The sequence below is a fragment of the Taudactylus pleione genome, unplaced genomic scaffold (genome assembly GCF_031769625.1).
Source record: "Taudactylus pleione unplaced genomic scaffold, aTauple2 ptg000250l, whole genome shotgun sequence".
In the NCBI taxonomy this organism is placed as follows: domain Eukaryota; kingdom Metazoa; phylum Chordata; class Amphibia; order Anura; family Myobatrachidae; genus Taudactylus; species Taudactylus pleione.
Genome location: NW_028284652.1, coordinates 8,617,353 through 8,637,177, shown reverse-complemented (window position 1 = coordinate 8,637,177; position 19,825 = coordinate 8,617,353). Strand labels below are relative to the sequence as shown.

General features: G+C 44.1%; 1 protein-coding gene across 3 annotated transcripts in view; it reads left to right on the top strand.

Moving 5' to 3' along the window:
- The first annotated feature begins 4,646 nt into the window (after positions 1–4,646).
- TRPT1 (tRNA phosphotransferase 1) overlaps positions 4,647–19,825 on the top strand; it is a 37,072-nt gene continuing 21,893 nt past the window's right edge. For 2 of the 3 annotated variants that reach the window (XM_088480072.1, XM_088480070.1), the window contains exons 1-6: positions 4,647–4,858; positions 8,064–8,170; positions 11,392–11,445; positions 11,934–12,015; positions 12,608–12,777; positions 17,896–18,061. In XM_088480072.1, coding sequence (XP_088336198.1) covers positions 8,096–8,170; positions 11,392–11,445; positions 11,934–12,015; positions 12,608–12,777; positions 17,896–18,061 — 547 coding nt within the window. In that variant the 5' untranslated portion in view covers positions 4,647–4,858; positions 8,064–8,095. The remainder of the gene's footprint in view (positions 4,859–8,063; positions 8,171–11,391; positions 11,446–11,933; positions 12,016–12,607; positions 12,778–17,895; positions 18,062–19,825) is intronic. The other variant, XM_088480071.1, reaches the window with a different exon arrangement.

Here is a 19,825-nt window from a genome sequence, read left to right as displayed (position 1 = left end):
GTTGGGGAAAAGACTGTGCTTTAGGCCTATCCTGGGCCCTGTAAGGCCGACGTACCCGAACTGCAAGGGACCGCAGCAGACGGGAGACATGCAGATTTGGCTGCCGCCAGAGTGGCTACAATTTTGTCCAGATCCGGACCAAATAGGACTTCTCCATTAAAAGGCAAAGCTTCCAAGCCCTTTTTGGAATCAGCGTCCGCCTTCCAAGATCGCAACCATAAGGTGCGACGAGCAGCAGCAGCTGCCGAAGAAATCCGAGATGTGAGGGTACTGATATCCAAGGCCGCTTCATTGATGTAAGTGGCCGAATCCCGAAGATTGCCTACCAACTCGGCCTGTTCAGCCGAACAGTCGGAATCCAAAGACGCCTCCAAACTATCCGCCCAGCGCCTCATAGCTCTGGCTACCCAACATACGGCCATAGCCGGTCTGGATGCACCCCCCCGCAAGGGAATAAATGGACTTTAGGCAGATTTCCACCTTACGGTCCGTAGCATCATTCAAGGAGGACATGGAGGTCATGGGCAATGTGGCTCTTCGGACTAGGCGTTGTCACATGAGAATCCACCTGTGGAGGGGATTCCCACTTAGAAAAATAATTGTCCGCAAACGGATAAGCCACCGCTAAGCGCCTCTGAGGCTGATACCGTTTACCAGGGTGTTTCCACGCCTCCTCTAAATGGTCTACTAACTGACCAGAAAGAGGAAACTGTGGCGTCACCCTTAATATCCTTAAAAAAGGCATATTTGGACTTGGACACCGGAGGTTCGTCATCCTCAATAACTCAAGCTGTGCGGACTGCCCGAATAAGGCCAGGAATATAAACCTTTAGTACGGAGAGGTTCTTGGTCAGATAGATCCAGAATCTCACCATCATCGGACGTCACGTCATCATCCTCATAAGGAGCAGACAGAGACGCCACAGGCCGCTTATGTGGCCGCAACACAGACTCCCCTTGTAACACGTCCGACAAATGCTGTACCGAACTTGTCAGTGAATTAACCCACGCAGGCTCCTGTGAAACCTGGGGAGGGGAAATAGGGAGACTGTCAGGTACCATCAGTTGTCTCGGGAACCCCTGCATGGGTGACGACACCACTGACTGCTGGGACAATCCCATCTGGGAAAACGCAGGTGGCGGAGCTAACTGGCCCACCAGGGTTGTAAGCGCTTTAGCGAAACAAGCCCAGGGAGGTTCCTGTATTGGAGCCATGACAGTAATTGGCCGCGCCAATAAATAACACTGCTGACATAGCCCCTCCGCGTTACCCTCCCCCTCCGCTATTGGTACATTGCACTTAGTACACATAAGCTGGAGAGGAAATTCAGTCTCAGACATGATGGTAAGTATGTGACCCCTCTCACTAATACTCGCTAGTATAGTGGGAGAACCACCCTGCAAGCACCGAACCGCAAGGGCTTTAGCAGAAGAAGAGCAGGGACAGTAAAATGGCTGACAGTAGAAAGTGAAAGTACAGGCAGCAGACGCTAGCAGAAGTCACATACAATGCAGAATAAATTAATCCCTGCACTATCAGCGCTGTTCCTCAACTACGCAGACAGAGCCTGGTATGCCGGGGGACCCAGACCGCGATGCCACCGATCAGCAGCTTCCAGCAGCGTTCACCATGCTTCAGCAAAGATGGCCACCGAGGAGCAGAGAGGAGGCCAGCCTGGGGGAGGAGCGCTGTCACAGGGCCAATCGGCAGCGCAGAGAGGGCTGTGTGCAGCGGGGGAGGCGCCGGCTGTGTACAGGGAAGGCGCGCTCCCCTGGCATGCAATTAACCCCCAGGATGCCGCAGCGCTACCGCTCAGCTGTGGTCCACTGTCCCAGGGGGGTAGTGGAAGCGCAGGTTAGTTACCTGGCTCCACGCTGCAGCCAGTCCCCAGGGAGCCCCCCTGCCTGGGGACTTTGGACCATGTGTTCAGCAAGGACCCACCGCGGGACCCTGCTGCTTACCTGCTGCCCCCTTGAATCCGGCCATGGTCCGAAACATCTGGGTCACCGCTAGCCGTGACCCCAGATGCTTATCAGCATCCCCGGATCAGTACCGGCGTTCTGGTACCGGTGGGGTGTAGGGGAGACAGCATGGACGTCAGTAGTGACTGTACTTTCTAGATGTGCAGCCACAGCTGCCTCGAAGAAAACTTCAGGGGCTATCCATAGCCCCCTCTAAATAGGTGCTCCGACTCCGAGCCGGGCACCAAAGAAAATTAGATGCCTTGGCTCGGGGACGGGGTATAGGAGGGGGACCCTAGTGCATCCTGGGAGGGTGAAAACTTAACTCTATGGAGCCCGATGCCTGACGTCATACCTATACCCCAAGGTATCCTGTGGATACCCTATGGACCCTGATGTAGAAAATCAGTTCAATAGTCTTTGCGCCAACTTTGAACAGACACACAACGTTCTTATCATATTAGTATAGATATAGATACACAGAATATACTGTAACTCGGGGACTCGTGTATGCTGAGTTATCGCTAGCAGGGACAGAAATGCAGCATTACATGTCTCTGCTGAGCCGCAGCGCATCTGTCATGTAGCTTCCCCATGTGAAAGGTTTTGCATCACCCAGAGAAGGAGTCCTCTTTACCCCTTACCTTTAATCTGACTGTCATAGTCTGCAGTTCGGTCCTGTCTTGGCTTTTTGTGGGATACCATTATATAGCTAGTGTCTGCCACTCACTGCTTCACTGTCATATCACTGCCAGCGCCGCCTCATTACATCCATAGACTCAGTATCACCAGGGAGCAATATCTGCTAATAGAGTGCTTTCAACAGGGTGTGTGGGTGCTGTGCCCGGGTGACAGGGGGTGTGCAGCCTATGCATTCCCAAACGAGGTTAGTGCTAGGGGTGTGGTGGCTCCGTAATTTCCCTATCACTTTCTGTGCCCAGGGATGCAAAGTGGCAGCTGCCAGATGCAGGAAGTGTGCAATGCACTGTGCTCCCTCATACTACTGAGCATACTACATACTGTAAGTCCCCAGTGCAGCCAGTGCCAGGGACATGCAGTCATGCCAGGAAAGGTGCAGCCAGCGCCCAAATCTCTCATGTCTATTATTCATCTAACATGTAGCAACATTTTGTTACATAACAAACTATATAGGGCAAATTTATAAATTATAGGGTTTTAATCAAAATATTTTCAATTTCTTATCACCAAATAGTATTGCCCGTATTTATTAAGAATCACACACAAGAACAGGTGATACAATAGGAGTCTTTTCCTTGCGGTGTCTAAAATTAATGTGATCTCTATTCCAATGAGTTTACTTTCTGCTTCATGAACCCAGCACACTACTGAACATGCGCAGTCATCAGGCCACTCATTAGGGATGGCCAATCGGCAGCGACAAATCATTCTTTTGGATCGATACAGCATCATCATGTCTGTATTTAATACAGAAATAAATCGTGGAAATTACGATTTTTCTCTCGATCAATATTCTTGTGCATATACAGTTAGCGCAGCCGTTAAAATTGTGCATGTGCAGTAAAAAAAAAAAAAGTTTTTGCATGTGCAGTGGAGCGAGCACACCATGGAAATAACAGATTTGTAGATTTTTTAATATTTGACAGCACCATTCAGGAGGAGAACAATGAGCCCTTAGAGAATTGACAAGTTACTGAGATGGGAAGTTTTTTTCTTTGATCACAAATATTGTTTTATTTCTTTTTACGTACTACTGCTCTACTTGTCAAGGCTGATATATAATTCTTGGTCAATAGAAGAACAGAGGGCCTGATTCAGCAAGGAACGCAGTTGCTAATACACAAGAAATCAGCCAATTGTTGCGTACTGTGCATGCGTATGCATCGCGTACTAGCCATTGTGATCGGGACTGCGATCGCAGAGGCTACGCAGACCCATCGCAGAGTGATTGACAGGAAGTGCCATTTGGGGGTGGGTAACGGGGGGGGGGATCGGCGAAACGGAGTCGTCCAGCGCGTTTGAACGCCATTGCAGGGGCGTGCATAAATTATCCACTGTGATGCCCTACGCAGCCTGAGGCCGCATAGCGTGTGTGGAAGTTAGAAATTTCTGACAAAGGTCAGGGCTTGTGCAAGTGTGCGTGAGGCTGCGATGATACTCTATTGTACCAATGGTTTTGTGGTCCTGCTAAACATTAGGAATGTGTGTAAGGTAAAGTGTGCTGAGATTGCATTGAGATCGCAGTAGATTAGCATACTGTCGCAGTGAGACTGCGTGCGTAATAGCTATTGCATCGCATCTGCGTTCCTTGCAGCTGACATCTCACAGAAGGGGTAACACCACAGAGCTTTTAAGTGTACAGCTTTGCCGGCAGATTTGAATCTCTGCAGTATTTTGTCTTCGTGTGACATTACTGCTTCCTGTACATACACATGGGACAGAGGACAGATATCTTATTGTATATATAATATTCGTACATAGTGTTTGCAGCTTTCAAAGTTACTATTATGCTGCTCAGGTAAATATATTCAAATAAAAGAAATTCATATAGAAATTTTTTATTACACGCATTATATATACAGTACATTTGCTGCCCCTTAAACTAATTAAGCTAACCTTATAGTATCTTATACTGAAGCGCACTGTGCTCTACTCTCCCGGTTGATGCTAGATCTCACCCCACCCTCTCTCACATCTCACATCTCACAATGATCTCATCTCTCCCGTTCAGCTGCTGACCTGCTGCTGCTGCTGCACATGGGAGGTTTTTTTTTTTCTTTCTCTAATCTTTATTGCTAACGAACAATTGAGACAGAGCTCTTCTTGTTTCTCTTTTCACAATTCACATGAAAAGAAGCAGGTATCGGTGACAACAGCTCGAGGTGACTGAAGTGACGCTGGAGAAGACCCCCTAATGGTAATTAAGTGGCATTTGTTCTAAGTAAACGCTGGTATACTTAGTGCCACCATAGGTGCATATTCTAGCCTGCTAATAGCAGGCAGAAGAGAGATCAGTTCAGTACATTGATTGGTTGTCAAACTCTGTCCTCAGGACCCCACACAGGTCACGTTTTCCATGTCACCCAGCAGGTGCACAGGTGTATTAATTATTCACTGGCACATTTTAAAAGATCCACAGATGGAGCTAATTATTTCACTTGTAATTCTGTGAGGAGACCTGGAAAACATGCACTGTTTGGGGTCCTGAGGACCGAGTTTGAGAACCTGTGGTTTAGTACATATCAAGAAGCTGCATGTACCGTAATTTTCTCTGTCTTTTTCTCCTCCCCCTTCATTATCTCCTCTAAAGGTGCATATACACTAGCAGACTGTAAAACGACTGCACGATTACTACATTGTAATCATACAGATGTTTCACAGTCTGTGCTGTGCCTACACTGAACGATCAGTCGTTCAGTGCAGGCACCCTCCCTCATCCCTGAACATGGGCAATCTGTCGTTATCTGCAGATTGACCAGCATGTTCAGACGATGATAGATGTAAAAAACGACCAGCGGGAGCATGCATCACTGGTCGTTTTCAACCTTTTCATGGCTGATTTGTGAACGATTAATGAACAATTGAACGATATCGTTATCGTTCAATTGCTCATTTTAATCGGGTAGTGGATAACCGCCTTTAGTACATGGGGGGAAAATGTATTAAAGTGGCCATTAAAGTTAGGTTCCTTCAGCTCCTGCTTCTTCCATTATGGAGGTGAAGCAGGGGCAAATAACATGGAAATGTATTCTAAAAATATTTGCAGAAGAGGAAGAATGTAAACTCTTTGGCGATACCAGCCAGCCCTGGTGCTCTGCGGTGGCTGCAGCTTTCCAGCAATGGTGGGCAAATAGCACATGCGCATGAGTGATGGACCCTGGGGCGCGTGGGCATTATCTTCAAATTCCGCAGAAGTCTCAGACGAAAAAAAAAATGCTCACCGATCTCCTCTGTCCTCCCAGGGAGCCACCGCAGGACAAACTACAGTACCGTTATCTGGACAAAAGTGATCTTATCGCTTTTTAATAAGAGCTAAAGGATTCCAATCACCATATACCTGTATGGCGACCATGATATCGGCACATGTATGCAGAGACCGTAAGAAAATGTGATTTTCTGCCTGAATACGTGTTGAAAATCTATGTGTCAAATTGCGCTGGATCTAGTGCATTTGACATTTATCTATTGATAGTACGTCTTTCACTTTATTACTACTGGTCATTTTTGCATATTTCGCATATTGTCTTTGAGAGAGATGTATTATCAATTTCCTCCCTTCCCCGACCTCTCTATTTGCAATTTTTATCAAACATTCACATGTATTAAACTAGTTACCATAGACAAAATCACTTTTCTGTACAGTCTGCAAACAGGGCAGCCATCAGAAATTGTGGTGCCCAGTACAGATGTAACAGACATGGCTCCCCTTATCCTCCCCACCCCAGCCTCTGACCTGTTGGACGCAGAGGTCCAGCAAGCCCTGGCACCCAGAACAAGCACATGCTATCATGCCCTTTCTCACATGACATACAGTATATACATACACACACTATATATTCACTTCTACATTGATGTTCAGAACACTCCAAGAAAAGGTATTTGGACACCAATCCTCTTATACAACATTCATGCACATGGGTGTAACTACCATAGGTGCAAGGAGTGCAGCTGCTATGGGGCCCAGAGCTGAGGGGGGGGCCCATCTTCCTTGTAAAAGTTATATGTGTGATATACATCTTTCACCATTGGGTGGTACATAGGGGCCCTTAAAAAGTTTTGCTATGGGGCCTTCAGATACCTAGTTATGCCCCTGTAATCATGTACTTAACTTGAGAGCTATTTGTGAGCATCTTGTCATTAATTTACCTCTCACATTGTGTAGGAAGTATGCTAATTTTAACTATATGAAGCTAGGTGCAATTATCAGTTTAAAACCAACTAGACAGATTTATGTAGTGTAGCAGCTACACATCCAATCCACTGCAGCCAATATCATGTGTAAAGTGTCTGACTGAAATCTAAGAGGGTCCTGGGTTTGAATCCAGGGTATTGAGAGAGATCTGTGTTAGGTACACTATTGTATGGAGAAGACAATCAGGCAGCTATTATTAAAAAGCTATAAGCACACTTCTGTTGCTTATTGGTTTCCACATATTGGCCCATATTACCTGCCAGTATGTGTAGGGAGTCCAGTGATTATCCTCGTGCATGAGCTGTCCTTGCTGAATGAGATCTCACATGCGCAGGACATGGCGCATCAGCACTGGGCTGATGAGCTACGGGACTTACAGGGATCGCCGGAGGGGGAGTTTTTCCTCTCTCACTCTGGTGGCCCAGTTGTTAATACATCCAGTATTGCTTATTGATACAAAGCAGGAAAAGCTTTAGTGACAATAACACATCCCCCCCACACTGTTTTTCTCATGAGGTGATATGTGATGTGGAATATCAGAAGTGTTTGGAGACTGTAGATGTGTGTTATACCAAATCTCTCTGAAAGTGACATCTCTGATACTGGTGGGATGGGTCAGAGTTCATTCCAGCTGTCATTACTTGCTAACATGATGACATTTTTATCAGCAGTCGATTTTATTACATTAAGATCATGTCCGCTACAATCTGATCAGTTGCTATGAGCAAAACCACCATGTCCTTTAGTTCAAGATTTTTGGCAATGGGTGTGAGGCCTATTAAAACAAAAGATGAGAGCTGTTGGTCATAACAATAAGAAATTAACTTTTAACTATGCTAGCTTTAGTATTCCAACACCTTCTTACCTACTGTTGGTGATAGATTATGGGTAAAACTAATGAGATTAATGTTTTATAGAAGACCTCATTCTGGCGATGCCTCCACTTGAGCCTCTCTACTTGTTGTAGAGAGGGAGAGACAGTCCATCAGGAAACATCTAGGACCTAGTATTTAGGGTAGTGGATAAGGCTTTCCTCCCTTTCCCAACAAGAATAACCCACAGGTACACAGGATAAAGGGAACAAATCCCTTTTAGAGGTTAATGGTAAATTTTATTCACATCAAGAGAGAGAACAAAAATTATAGTATGACAACACCAATATAAATACATTCCAATTATCTCTTACTCTTACTAAATAAATCATTGACAGGAGTCCTTCTGTTTGGCAAACAATTCTGCGCTATGGTTCCCAGTGATCCGTCTGGAAAAGTCTGCCACTTGATCCTTCAAAGGCACTATAAAGGAAAAAACACAATGGTAAGATGGCAATGCCGCTTCCAGCCGTTAGGTCCTGAGCCTAAATCATGCAGAGTGCCCCGGTGCAAAGATATACTGGGGTATATTTACTAAATTGCGGGTTTTTAGAAGTGGAGATGTTGCCCATAGCAACCAGTCGGATTCTAGCTATTATCTTCTAGAAGGTGTTAGATAAATGGATCGCTCTAAAACTGAACTGTTGGGGAGCCTTGAGGACCGCGTTTGGGAACCTCTGCAATGGGCAGCACCAAGGACTGGAATTGGGCCTGCACCAATGAAATGTGCTCAGTGGACAACTTTGGAGTTGCACAAATAAAGTAGCTGCATAGACCCGCATAATTTGTCAGTTTATAAATTAATAATGTAATTTACTATTGTTACATGTTTTGCTAGAAGTTAGTCATCCCCATAAAACATGTAGATACAGTGGAAACTTACATAGTCGAGTGGTGGGGAACAGATGAAGATAAGGTAAGAGCAGGACCTAGCATGGGGCGGGACAGGCAAACATGAATAAGTCAGTTTTAAGGAAAAGATTGGAGATTGGGAGAGAGTCTAGTGAGGTGGGGAGCAGCGCGGGTGAGGTCCTGCAGCAGAGAGTGTGAGCTTGTGATAGCAGCGCAAGAGATGTGAAGGTCAGTGGCAGAACGGAAAGAGCGAGTAGGGGAGTATGTTTTACTGTAGACTGTTTGAATGATTATTGTTCAGCTTATGGTACTGAACGATGTTCACAGCCTCTGAGCAACAGTCTGTAAAGTACAGTTTGTAACCTGTCTGATCAATCTGCCCGTCGTTCAGCCAACTTTAGGCTCTGAATGGAGACATGACGTATGGAGGCACCCCCCTTCCCTGTTGGCTGGTCTGCTGCATGGTTTTGCAGTGTATAGCCAGCATTATTATGTATAGATGCATTATTATATATGGATGAGCAGCAAATTCTATCATGGGAACGGTCAAACTATATACCCATTCGCGAAATATTGAACTATATATGATCTGCGCTGAAGGTCTTTAGAAATAACAGAACAATTGTAGCCAAACAAAAATAAATTGTATAGACATATATACTAATATCACATTATTATAGAATATATGGAACCATATGCAATTCAGGCGCACATATAGTGTAACTTATCTCAATGCAATATTACTAAAAAAGCTGCTCCTAATTGTGATAAATCTGTAATTAACACCTTGTGTCTCTAAATAAAAAGCCTGGATATATAGTTATTGTACAATAATGCCTTGGTTGGCCAATGTTGATACCTTAGGTATGAACTATTCCAGACAAGGAGCGCTTATTCAAAAAGTGTAACAATTTATTACATATATTTAAAAGACAATAAAATAAATGAAATTAAAATTAAAACACACATAAATAAACATGTAATGCAAACCGATTCCTGGTATTAATGAAAATTCTTATATATAAACATTGGAGATCCACCTCTGCAGAAGGTATCTCCTATAGTAGTAAATAAAATAAAACCATCTGATTCCTTGGTATCACAAAGCAGTATCTAGTGTCTGGGTAGGAAATGAGGTTAAATCACCAATATTGCTGCAACTATCAATCATGCACCTTAAGATGTTTATATAGTGCTTTAAATTTACCACTTAGTATCCATTGATTGCCTTGTATCAATTCTTTGATTGTAGCAAGTGATCGTTTCAATGTGTCCTAATAGATCGTGACACTGATTTAGCAATATAAAATTAACCTCCGGTGTATATGTCAGTGTCCTGCAAAAGAGTTTTATAACTGGCTCTCACTTAGTGATTTAAATATCACATTAATACTTTAATAAAAAAAGGATAAATTCGATTGTGTGCACAATTACACTGGTATTATTATTCCAATAATGAAAGAGAGGTACATAAAACACAATATAACAACAATGTTGCAATATAGAGCAGCAGAGTTCCGGCCTGAAGGTCCTTCCTAATACATACAGATATATAATACTATAGAGAGAGTTTACTGTAGCAACACGCAGACGCTGCAACAATAATAAAATATCACGGAGAGTGGTCAAGGTAATCCTGAAAACATACAATGACATAGAGAACGGAATATGTTTTCAGGATTACCTTGGCCACTCTCTGTGAAATTTTATTATTGTTGCAGCGTCTGCGTGTTGCTACAGTGAACTCTCAATGAAATTTGTGGCAGTATCGCCAGAGGTGGCACTGGTGAGCAGCAGATTCTGTGTGGGGCAGGGGAGATCCACCCACACAGATTAGAAAGGCATTGTGGGAAGATGCCTAATGCCTGCCGAGGGAACTCAGTCCAGGGAGGACTGAGGCAGACCAGTCAGACAGAGCTCACTGTGCTAGCGAGCCAGTGAGGGCCAGGAGGCCTGAGCCTATACCTGTGAGATACAGGGAAGGCTATCCAACTCTGGGACTGAGCTATGGTACCTGCAAGGAAGCAGGCCAGACTGTGAGAGGCGGCAGCCAATAAGCAAAGGAAGCTATACCAGGCAAGGAGGCCAGTGTCCAGTCCTACATGTGGCAGGAAGGACCACCAATCTCAGAGACTGTGAGAGACTTTCATGCAGAGTAGCTGCTTCTGTAGAGAGGGTTCAAGAAGTGAGCTAGTGCCCTAAGAAAGGGCTAGGCATTTATTATTTTCTGTTTGTTCCTGATTATGCTGGAAGTAAAGCACCACGTTCATTTGTTTTACTGGAATGCCATGTGTGGAGTCTGATTCTGCACCTAATCACTGCACCACTGACACTAGTCTACCAAGCTAATTACCCCAAGTATCACAAATTACATTCCTGTATGTATTAGAAGGACCTTCAGGCCGGAACTCTGCTGTTACATATTGCAACATTGTTGTTATATGGTGTTTTATATACCTCTCTTCCATTATTGGAATAATAATACCGGTGTAATTGTGCACACAATCAAATTTTTTTTTTTTTTTTTTTTTTATTAAAGTATTATGTCTATAAAATGTATTTGTGTTTGGCTACAATTGTTCTGTTATTTCTAAAGACCTTCAGCGCAGATCATATATAGTTCAATATTTCTTGTTAATTGTAAACCTTCACAGGAGGTTTCATAGAGCTGCTGCTGATTACTTTTGGAACTGACAGGCTATTAGAACATTCCTTTAGAAGCGCTTTGGATCTTAAATTTCATATATACCCATTGAAATCTGTAATGTTGCTCATCACAGCTAATGCAGTGTTTGTTTCCATTCTGTTTACTAGTCATTTAAAGAGATGGAGAGATCCACTCATAGGAAGAGAGGAGCAAGAAACCAGGTAAATAAATTAGTTGTATAATGCCGTTAAATTACTCGTAGCGAGCAGTGAAGTGTGACAGATGCCTGTGGCACAACAGGTAACGAACATATCGCCCATTGCACATGATGTTGATTGCTTACTATTTCATTGCTTATCAATAAATGGCATCACAGCATTTTATTCTAACAGGATGCACAAATCTGTAGTCATTAAATATGATCTGCACTTAAAATGGGTATTAACCACTTGCCTGACATGGTCGCATCAGATGCGACCACACCAGACTGGCTACAAGCCTGGTTATCCTGAAACAATGTCAAGTAATGAGGTCAGCAATCACAGATGGAATGAAATATTGCTCCTATAATGAGCCTGTATCAGAATAATGGCATAAGTCAATATGGTTAAATACTAATAAAATAAGAAAAATGAATTCAGTATTAGTAATTATTGTGTGATATCTGACGTATGGTATGTTTAATCTTTTTCTTATTGTCTACTCCAAGGACCCTGATATACGTTTATCAAAACTTTTATCCTATGCTCTGCGCCATGGAGCTGTCACTCTGGAATTGCCCATAGGATCAGGTATGTCGTGCTTAGAGCCAAAACCAAGGCTCAGATTTATTTTTATAAAGAAATGGGGCTCCCTGCAGGAAGGAGTGATGAGACCTCATGGGCATCTTGGCTGTGTGGGGATTATATAGTACTCCCATCTATTTTCGCATAAAACAAAACACCAATATGAGTTTTTTAGTCAAACAAAGCCACCTTGTGCTTCCTAACAGGTTCTATATGCAGAAATGGGCGTATAGGAATATATTCCCAGTTATGTATAAAAGGATCTTCGATCTAGAAAAATAAACATTTCATTCCATAGGTTTCCAGCCTTAAAGTCTTAGGAGCAGGCAGTGGGGGTAAATAATATGATGACATGATTACAGTTATAGCTTTAAAACTTGTTTTCTTCTTATTTTTCTTTGCCCCTTTTGTTTGTATTGTTCTCATTGTCCATCTTTCCTTATTTCTGTTACTCTGTCCCAACATCTATCCAATCACTTCCTCCTTTGCCTTATTACTGAACTATCATAACTCACTGTCATTCTTTATCTTCTGCCTCTTGTTTTATATCCATCTTCTCCCTTACATATTTTCCTCTCTCACTCATCTAATCCTATAGATGGCTTTGTCCGTGTCTCTTCCCTCCTCTCCCTGCCTCAGTTTCGCTCCTTCTCCCAAGGAGACATTGAACGTGTAGTTAGATGTAATGACAAGCAGCGCTTTACCCTGAGACGCTCGACGCCTGAGAGCCAGCTGGAAATACGAGCAAACCAGGGACATTCATTGCAGGTACCATACAGGGAACATTTCTCTGTTGTTTTTTTTACTAATGATCAATGTTTATTTGTATAAGGTACCATGAAACTCCCTACCGCCAATTAGCCAGAGTCACAGATCATACAAGGAGCATTAACAAAGAACATGTGTATATATAAGGGTAATAAAAGAGGTACATACATAGGGTTGATAAGGCCCATTCTTGAGAGCATACTGCTGTCTAGGAGGAGAGGGTAATGCTGAGACAATAGGAGCTAGTGGGCCTTACGGTGGGTAATGTAGGTGGTAGAACATGAACAGACAGTAGTATTAGGTGGCAATAGGAAAGGCTGTGGTGAAGAGGTGGGTTTTGAGAAAGCGCTTGAAAGATTTAAGGTTATGTGTGTTGGAACAATCAGGGTAGGGAGTTCCTTAAGTGGGAAGTGCCGTGGGAAAAGTTTAAGAGATGGAGTGAGAGTTGGTTATTAGAAAGGACACAAATTGCAGATCAGAAGCAAGATGAACAGATCAAGAGGGAATGTATTATTTTGATAGGGAATGTATTATTGTGCCATGCGTGATGGGGAGGAGCTGCTTAAGGTTTTGAGGTTGAGGACGAGTTACTTAAATTGAAATACACAGGTATTGGTGCAGTGAATGTGGTACAGCAAAAGAGGTGCAGCATTTAGGATGCTTTGTAGAGGGGAAAGTGGACTGATGATAACAGGAGATTGCATAAGTCAAGGCAGAGAATGGATATCGGTGTGAGAATAGAAGTGGTTTGAAGATGTAGGTGATAAGACAGCACAAAGGGTTGGCTATGTGGAGTTCAGTATGTAACCAAGGCACTGAAGAGAGTTTTTTTATGTCAACTGGAAGAGAGACTGTAGGTGATGGTGACGCTAGCTTTGGAGAAGATGATGTACTGCATTTTGGACATGCTGATCTTTGGGTAGTGTTGTGACATTCAGCTGGAGGTGACAGCAAGGTAATTACACAATAAATGAGGAGGAGACCAGTCAGAGGCAGATCTGGCTGTCATCTGCATTGAGGTGTAGTGGAACTCAAAGAATGTATTAATTCACCAAGGCAAGATGCATAAAGAGAAAAAAAAGATTGAGCAAGGATCGCTATTCTGCTTGTACGCACGCAACTCAGTTGCTAATATCAGTGGTGATATGTAAATGTTTGCATTCACATTTCGATCGCAGCCTGACATAAGGATGCTCACTTCCTCTTACTCACATCCGTATACTTGGGCAACATAGCGAAACAATCCGTAACATTGGACCCATACGCGCAGTTAAGGCAGGTCAGACCTCACTCAGGAATTTCTAACTTCAGGTCACGCTATGAGGCCTCAGGCTGCATATAGTATCGCTGTGGCTATTTTATGCACGCCCATGAAACGCCGTCCCAACGCCCTGGCATGCCTGAGTATGCCCGACCACCCTCCTGTCACCACCCACAAACTGCACTTCCTGTCAAACACTCTGTGATGGGTCTGCGTAACCTCTGCGATCACAGTCCTGATCGCAATAGCTAGTTCACAAACTGCGATGCATGCGCAGTACGCAGCAATCGACCGATTGCTTACGTAAAAGCAACTGCGATCCTTGCTGAATCAGGCCCATAGCCTTAAAGGACATAACAGGAGTGAAGTAGTCGATGTGTCCAAAGTAGAAACGCTTAAGGAGAGTTCACAAAATTAGGATGTTAACTGGTAGAAAATTGCTGTAAAGGCCAGGGGAGTGAGGAGTGTTGAGGACAGAGGGCGATTGACTCATGTGAAGGGAGAAATAACCATTTGACAGCAGTGAGTAGATCATTGGTCAAAGTCTTGGAATGATAGTCATTAAGTGTAAGCTTGAGCAAGGAGAAATGACCCTTTGAAGTAGAGGGTGGATGTTTGATTGCAACGGGTTGAATGAAAGAGTGAGTAGAGAGAAAGTGGGTCAAGTGATTGAACATGTGGCAGCCCAAGTAGAGGAGAGAAATAAAGTGGTAGATGGAGTGAGAGGTAGGTTGGGGAGATGATTTTCTGAGAAAAGGAGAGATGAGGGCATGTTTGAAGATGGAAAGAAAGGTGCAGTGGAGAGACACCGGTTGAAGAGATGAGCTAGATGCAAGTAAGTTTGGGAGGGAAGGAGGTAGAGCGGGAAGAGAATGTGAAGACCGTATCCTCAGTAACAGTAGAGAAAGCACTGAGGGTGGGTAGGAGAGTGGAAGAGGAGGTTTCTTGATGGATAGTATTGATATTTATACTTGAAGTAGATGGGGAGTTGGTTGAGTGGATAATAGACTTCTTTAGGAAGGGAGAAGATGGTGTAGTAAAAAAAACAGTATACAGATGTGTTCTCTTACATTGCAGCCAGGTCCAGGCTGTGCTGAGCGCCTTTCTTGCTTAAAATGTGCATCTAAGTCACACAAGTAAAACAACTTTAAATGACAAAACTGATCAGTTTGATGTGCGACATTTGTACACCTGTGTGCGAATGAGTCTGAATCTGTATATGAAGCAGTAGCCGCGGCTATTTCTCACTCCAAGTTTCGTCTACGGCTTTGTATGTTTTTAAAATGTATTCCTGTGCAGTTAAAGTCGCAGTTCAGCGTCTGTAGCACACTTTGGGCTCAGTTTAATCACACGCGAAATTTGCGAGTTGCCGTTGCAACGGCGTTAACACCGTAACCGCATCTCGAATCCCTCGCGGCCAGCTCCAAGTCCGAATTCGCATAACTTTGCTCGGTGCCTTATGGGGCTGCCAGCACCTTTATGCAAATTTGGGCTGCCGTCAAGTGCGCCTGCTGTCACGATGACTCGCACCAGCGAGTACATCACGTGTAATTGGGTTGATACCTTTAAGTCAGGGAAGGGGAACATCAGGCCCAGGGGTCATATAAGGACCCTGGAGTCATTTCATATGGCCCTCTGAGCTTTTTTCTGCTATCCTCATCAGGATAGCAGGGTGCCTATAATGGCACCCTACGGCCAGAATCTATGCAGTAGTGCCACCTGGAGCATCCTTAGGATGCTTCAGACAGTCACACTGCTGCCCTTACAGCTCCCCGAAGCATCCTCAGAAATCTACAGGCATTGCTGTAATCACTGGCGAATTGTGTCCCCGTCCCCGTGTGACATCACACAGAGGGGGCGTGGCCTGCATCAGCCCGGAAATAAATGTTATATATATCAAAATGGCCTTTGGCAGAAAAAGGTTCCCCATCCCTGCTTTAAGTGGTGTTTTGCTGCAGCTGTGATGCAAATAAGACGCATTTATTTTGAGTTTTTGCAGACAGATCTGAATTTTTGGAGTGTACAGGAAAAGGACATTTTTTTTTTATGTGGAGAGAGGAGAAGGAGATTTGCAGTGGAAATAGAGTTTGCATGGTGACTAGGGTGGGGGTATAGCTCTCAGCCATGAGGAGGTGGTTATGTAGTTAAGGGGATATGTAGGTTAGAGGGTAGTTTCAGCAAGTGTAATCTGGGGAGTGAAGATGATCTAGGTAACAGCATTTGTAGGTACAGACAGGGGAAATAATTAAGGGAAGGGTAGAGCTGAGATGTTAGAGAGAAGCTAGATTGAGGTGAGTAGGAGGATAGTATAAGAATGTGTTTAAGGATGTTTAGGGCCATATTCAATTATAGGCGAAAAGTCCATTGATAATTTATCGCAGTTGACGTCCTTTTCACGTCAGTTTCACTTATTCCTGTATTCAATTTCAAAGACTTTTCGCAGGTGGCGAAAAAAAGTGCAGAATTGGGGTTTTGGAGTGCAGACTTAAAAAAAAAAAGTACCCAGCACCGCTTGGAATGTCCCCTAAAAGTTTTCTGTGTCAAAAAAAAAATACAAAAATATTAGCATAGGACACCCAAAAAAAGTGGTTTCATTTTGGGGGCAAAAAAAAAAAAAAGTTGGGGAACAAACTTAAAAACTAGCGAAATTGATTTAGGGGGGTCCCCAAGTATGCGGCAGGTGTTTTCTAGATTGTACGTAGTAGCGGCAGGTGGATTTTTGAAGATTTTTTAAAAATCACTTTAGGAACTTAAAAATAGGCTTGCGCCCATTTTCATGTACCCCAAATTTGATGGGACTAGTTTTTTTTACCCAAAAATTAAAGCTAATTGCTATTCTTCACCACCTTTACAAAGGCGCATAAAAGCACCTGCCGACACCGTTTAAAAAGCCCAAGTAGCTGGCCAAGTTGGGGGTACCCATAGAGATCCCCATGTCAGACCATCTTTTGGGGGTTGTAAGGCTGATTTCCTCAAAAAGTGACAGGACTTTTCGATACTTCTGGCGGGTCCCGGTTTCGATGATTCCTAATTGAATACGGGGATAAGCGGGCACACGCCCAATACTTTATCGGCGATGATGGCGAAAAGTCCGACCTCAGACTTTTCGCCTCTAATTGAATATTGTCCTTAGTGAGGGAATATAAGTATTATAGAGGGATGAGAGTAGAGGAATTGGACATGGGTAGCTAAAAAGCAAATAGTGGGCAGGAGGGACGCCCGGACGCAGAGTGAGGGGGGTGAAAACGAATTACCTGGGCTTCTATAGAGGCCATGGGGTGCACGGTGGTGTGACCACGCCCATCCTGCCTTGCCCCTCCCCAAGATGCACATGCTATGTGTATCATAGAAATGTAAGCCAGGGCAGAGAGTAGCTGTGTCCCCTTCAGTGGCCTTGCCCACCAGTGCCATGGCCTGCCCAATGTCTTGTCAGTCCTAGTGGGCTAAGGTAGACCGGTCATAAGTAAGGAGATTGCATATATCAATGCTTACCACAAAATAGCACTTGTGGTATCTATCCTGTCAGACGGACCCCAGAGATGCTACTACTGTTTTCCAATAAGTGCAAATAGCCGGCAATGTGATGTAAGAATGTCCTTTATAATATAATACATGGAATAACTTGATGTATTCGGTAGCATTTCTTTAGTGAAGTAACTTTTATTTAGACATTAATTATTCATCATCTTTAGTCTTTATCGTCCATATCTGACTTTAGCTTCTCACACTTGGGGTGAATTTATCAGCTTGTTTGGCTAATTTTACCTTCATTTTTTTTAACCAATCTGTTATAGTTTTAAGATATATCAAACTATTGTGAGAAAAAGTACAATTGTTTACATTCTGTCTCCTTGTAGGTGGAGGTTGATCTCACCCCAATAGGAACAGAGCTTCCTCCACAAGCCATACATGGGACTTATCTTCATAACTGGCCTTCAATTCTTTCCTATGGCCTCTCTCGTATGAAGCGGACACACATCCATCTTTCCACACAGCTTCCAGGAGAAGGTGTTGTTATTAGTGGTGAGTATTGTCAGCATGTCATTGGAATATGTTAACTTTTTGGGGCTCATTCACTTCAAATGAAGGGCACCGAGTGGTTTCAATGTGGTTATCCATTGTACCATGTGATAAAAATAGTACAGACATTGAGGTTATTGATCTCCAGACAGTGCACCCTCGTCATCCACATGATAACATATGTTATATCTCACTGTGCTGGGAATTCCGCATAGATATTTAGTCCTTATTCAGCCAACACCTCAAATTTGTCAGTAGCCTGTCTGGTCAATCTATTTACCAGACAAACAATATTTGTGATTCCTCTAATACTCCATAAATTGAATGGGTAGAATGCCTGCAAGTGAGGATTAGAAAGGAAAGGGAGGTACAAAAACTTATCAGCATTTCGGCCATGTTTAAAGGTAGGCAAATGCCATAGCTTCCTAATATTCCAGAATAATGGGTTCTCCTTAAGCCAGACAGATATCTCTTGATCATGAGGAAGCAGAAAAGATCTCCTCCTCTAAGAAATTCCCTTTCAATAGACATATTTGAATACAATTCAAGGTAATGTAACCATTCTTTAACATATAGCATAGTAGCATAACGGGATATGCTGCGCTATATAAGAAACTGTTAATAAATAAAAAAATAAATAAGAGTGCCACTGATGAGTAGAAACGTTAATACCCCCATTGGTTTTGGATTGTTGCATCTTGAAAAGATTTGCTCTGCCGATCTACGATAAAGGAAGACGTTTCCAACTCTCCAGCTCTGCTGTGGTTGCTAGTATAATAGGTGTAAGGTTAAGACCATAAAGAAGCCTTGCGGTTTTCTGGTATTTGGACCGCACAATGGGCCTGATTCAGACCCACTCGCAAGCGGGTCGATGGCCGGGCAGTGCGCACGCGCCGCATGTGCACTGTGCGTGCGCAAGCCCCGGAGTGAGAGAGAAATTCTCTCGCTCCGGGGCTCGCTACAAACGGCCAAACGGAGGCGTTCCCAAAGGAACACCTGCGGTTTGGGGGCGGCCCTACTGACATCACGAGTGATGTCAGTAGTGAGCTTCCGGCTCTATTAGAGCCGGAAGCTCACTGGGGCTTGCGGCAGACGAGACCCTACCACAAGGGTCTCGTCGCAAGCCCCGATGGTCGCGACCATCACCTGGCCGCTCGCTAAACCTGTGGGTGATCACCCACAGCTTAGCGAGCAGCCAAGGAGGCCAAAAAAAAACCGCCCTTCAGACCTGCGAGCTGTCTCCGGCAGCGAGCGGGTCTGAATCAGGGCCAATATGTGAAATTATCTGATTTGCATGATATTGGGATTATATCCAACCCATGACAATGGGCACCTGATGGGCTTAGGCAAAGTGCTACAGATCAAGTTGACTACAAACCCCGGTGACTCCCCAAATAACCTTAAAACGGTAAAAAAGTGGTGCAGAGACTCAGAGGGATTTAAAACATAGAGAAGAATATCATCCGCAAAGGCCGTACATTTATTTCCTTACTACCAATTCTTATCCTCTGAAATTGAGTGATACATAGGCCCTGATTCAGACCCACTCGCAAGCGGCTGTCCGCTCGCAAGTGGGTCGATGGTCTGCACTGAGCATGCGCACGACGGAGGGAGCACCATCGTGCGCATGCGCCAGACGCGACGAGCGAAGGAAAGTCCTTCGCTCGTTGTGTCTGATCAAAGGGGGCGTGCTGTCGATGTTGATTGACAGAACGCCCCCTTTGGTGATGTCAGTGGGAGTGATTTTGGCTCTGATAGAGCCAAAAT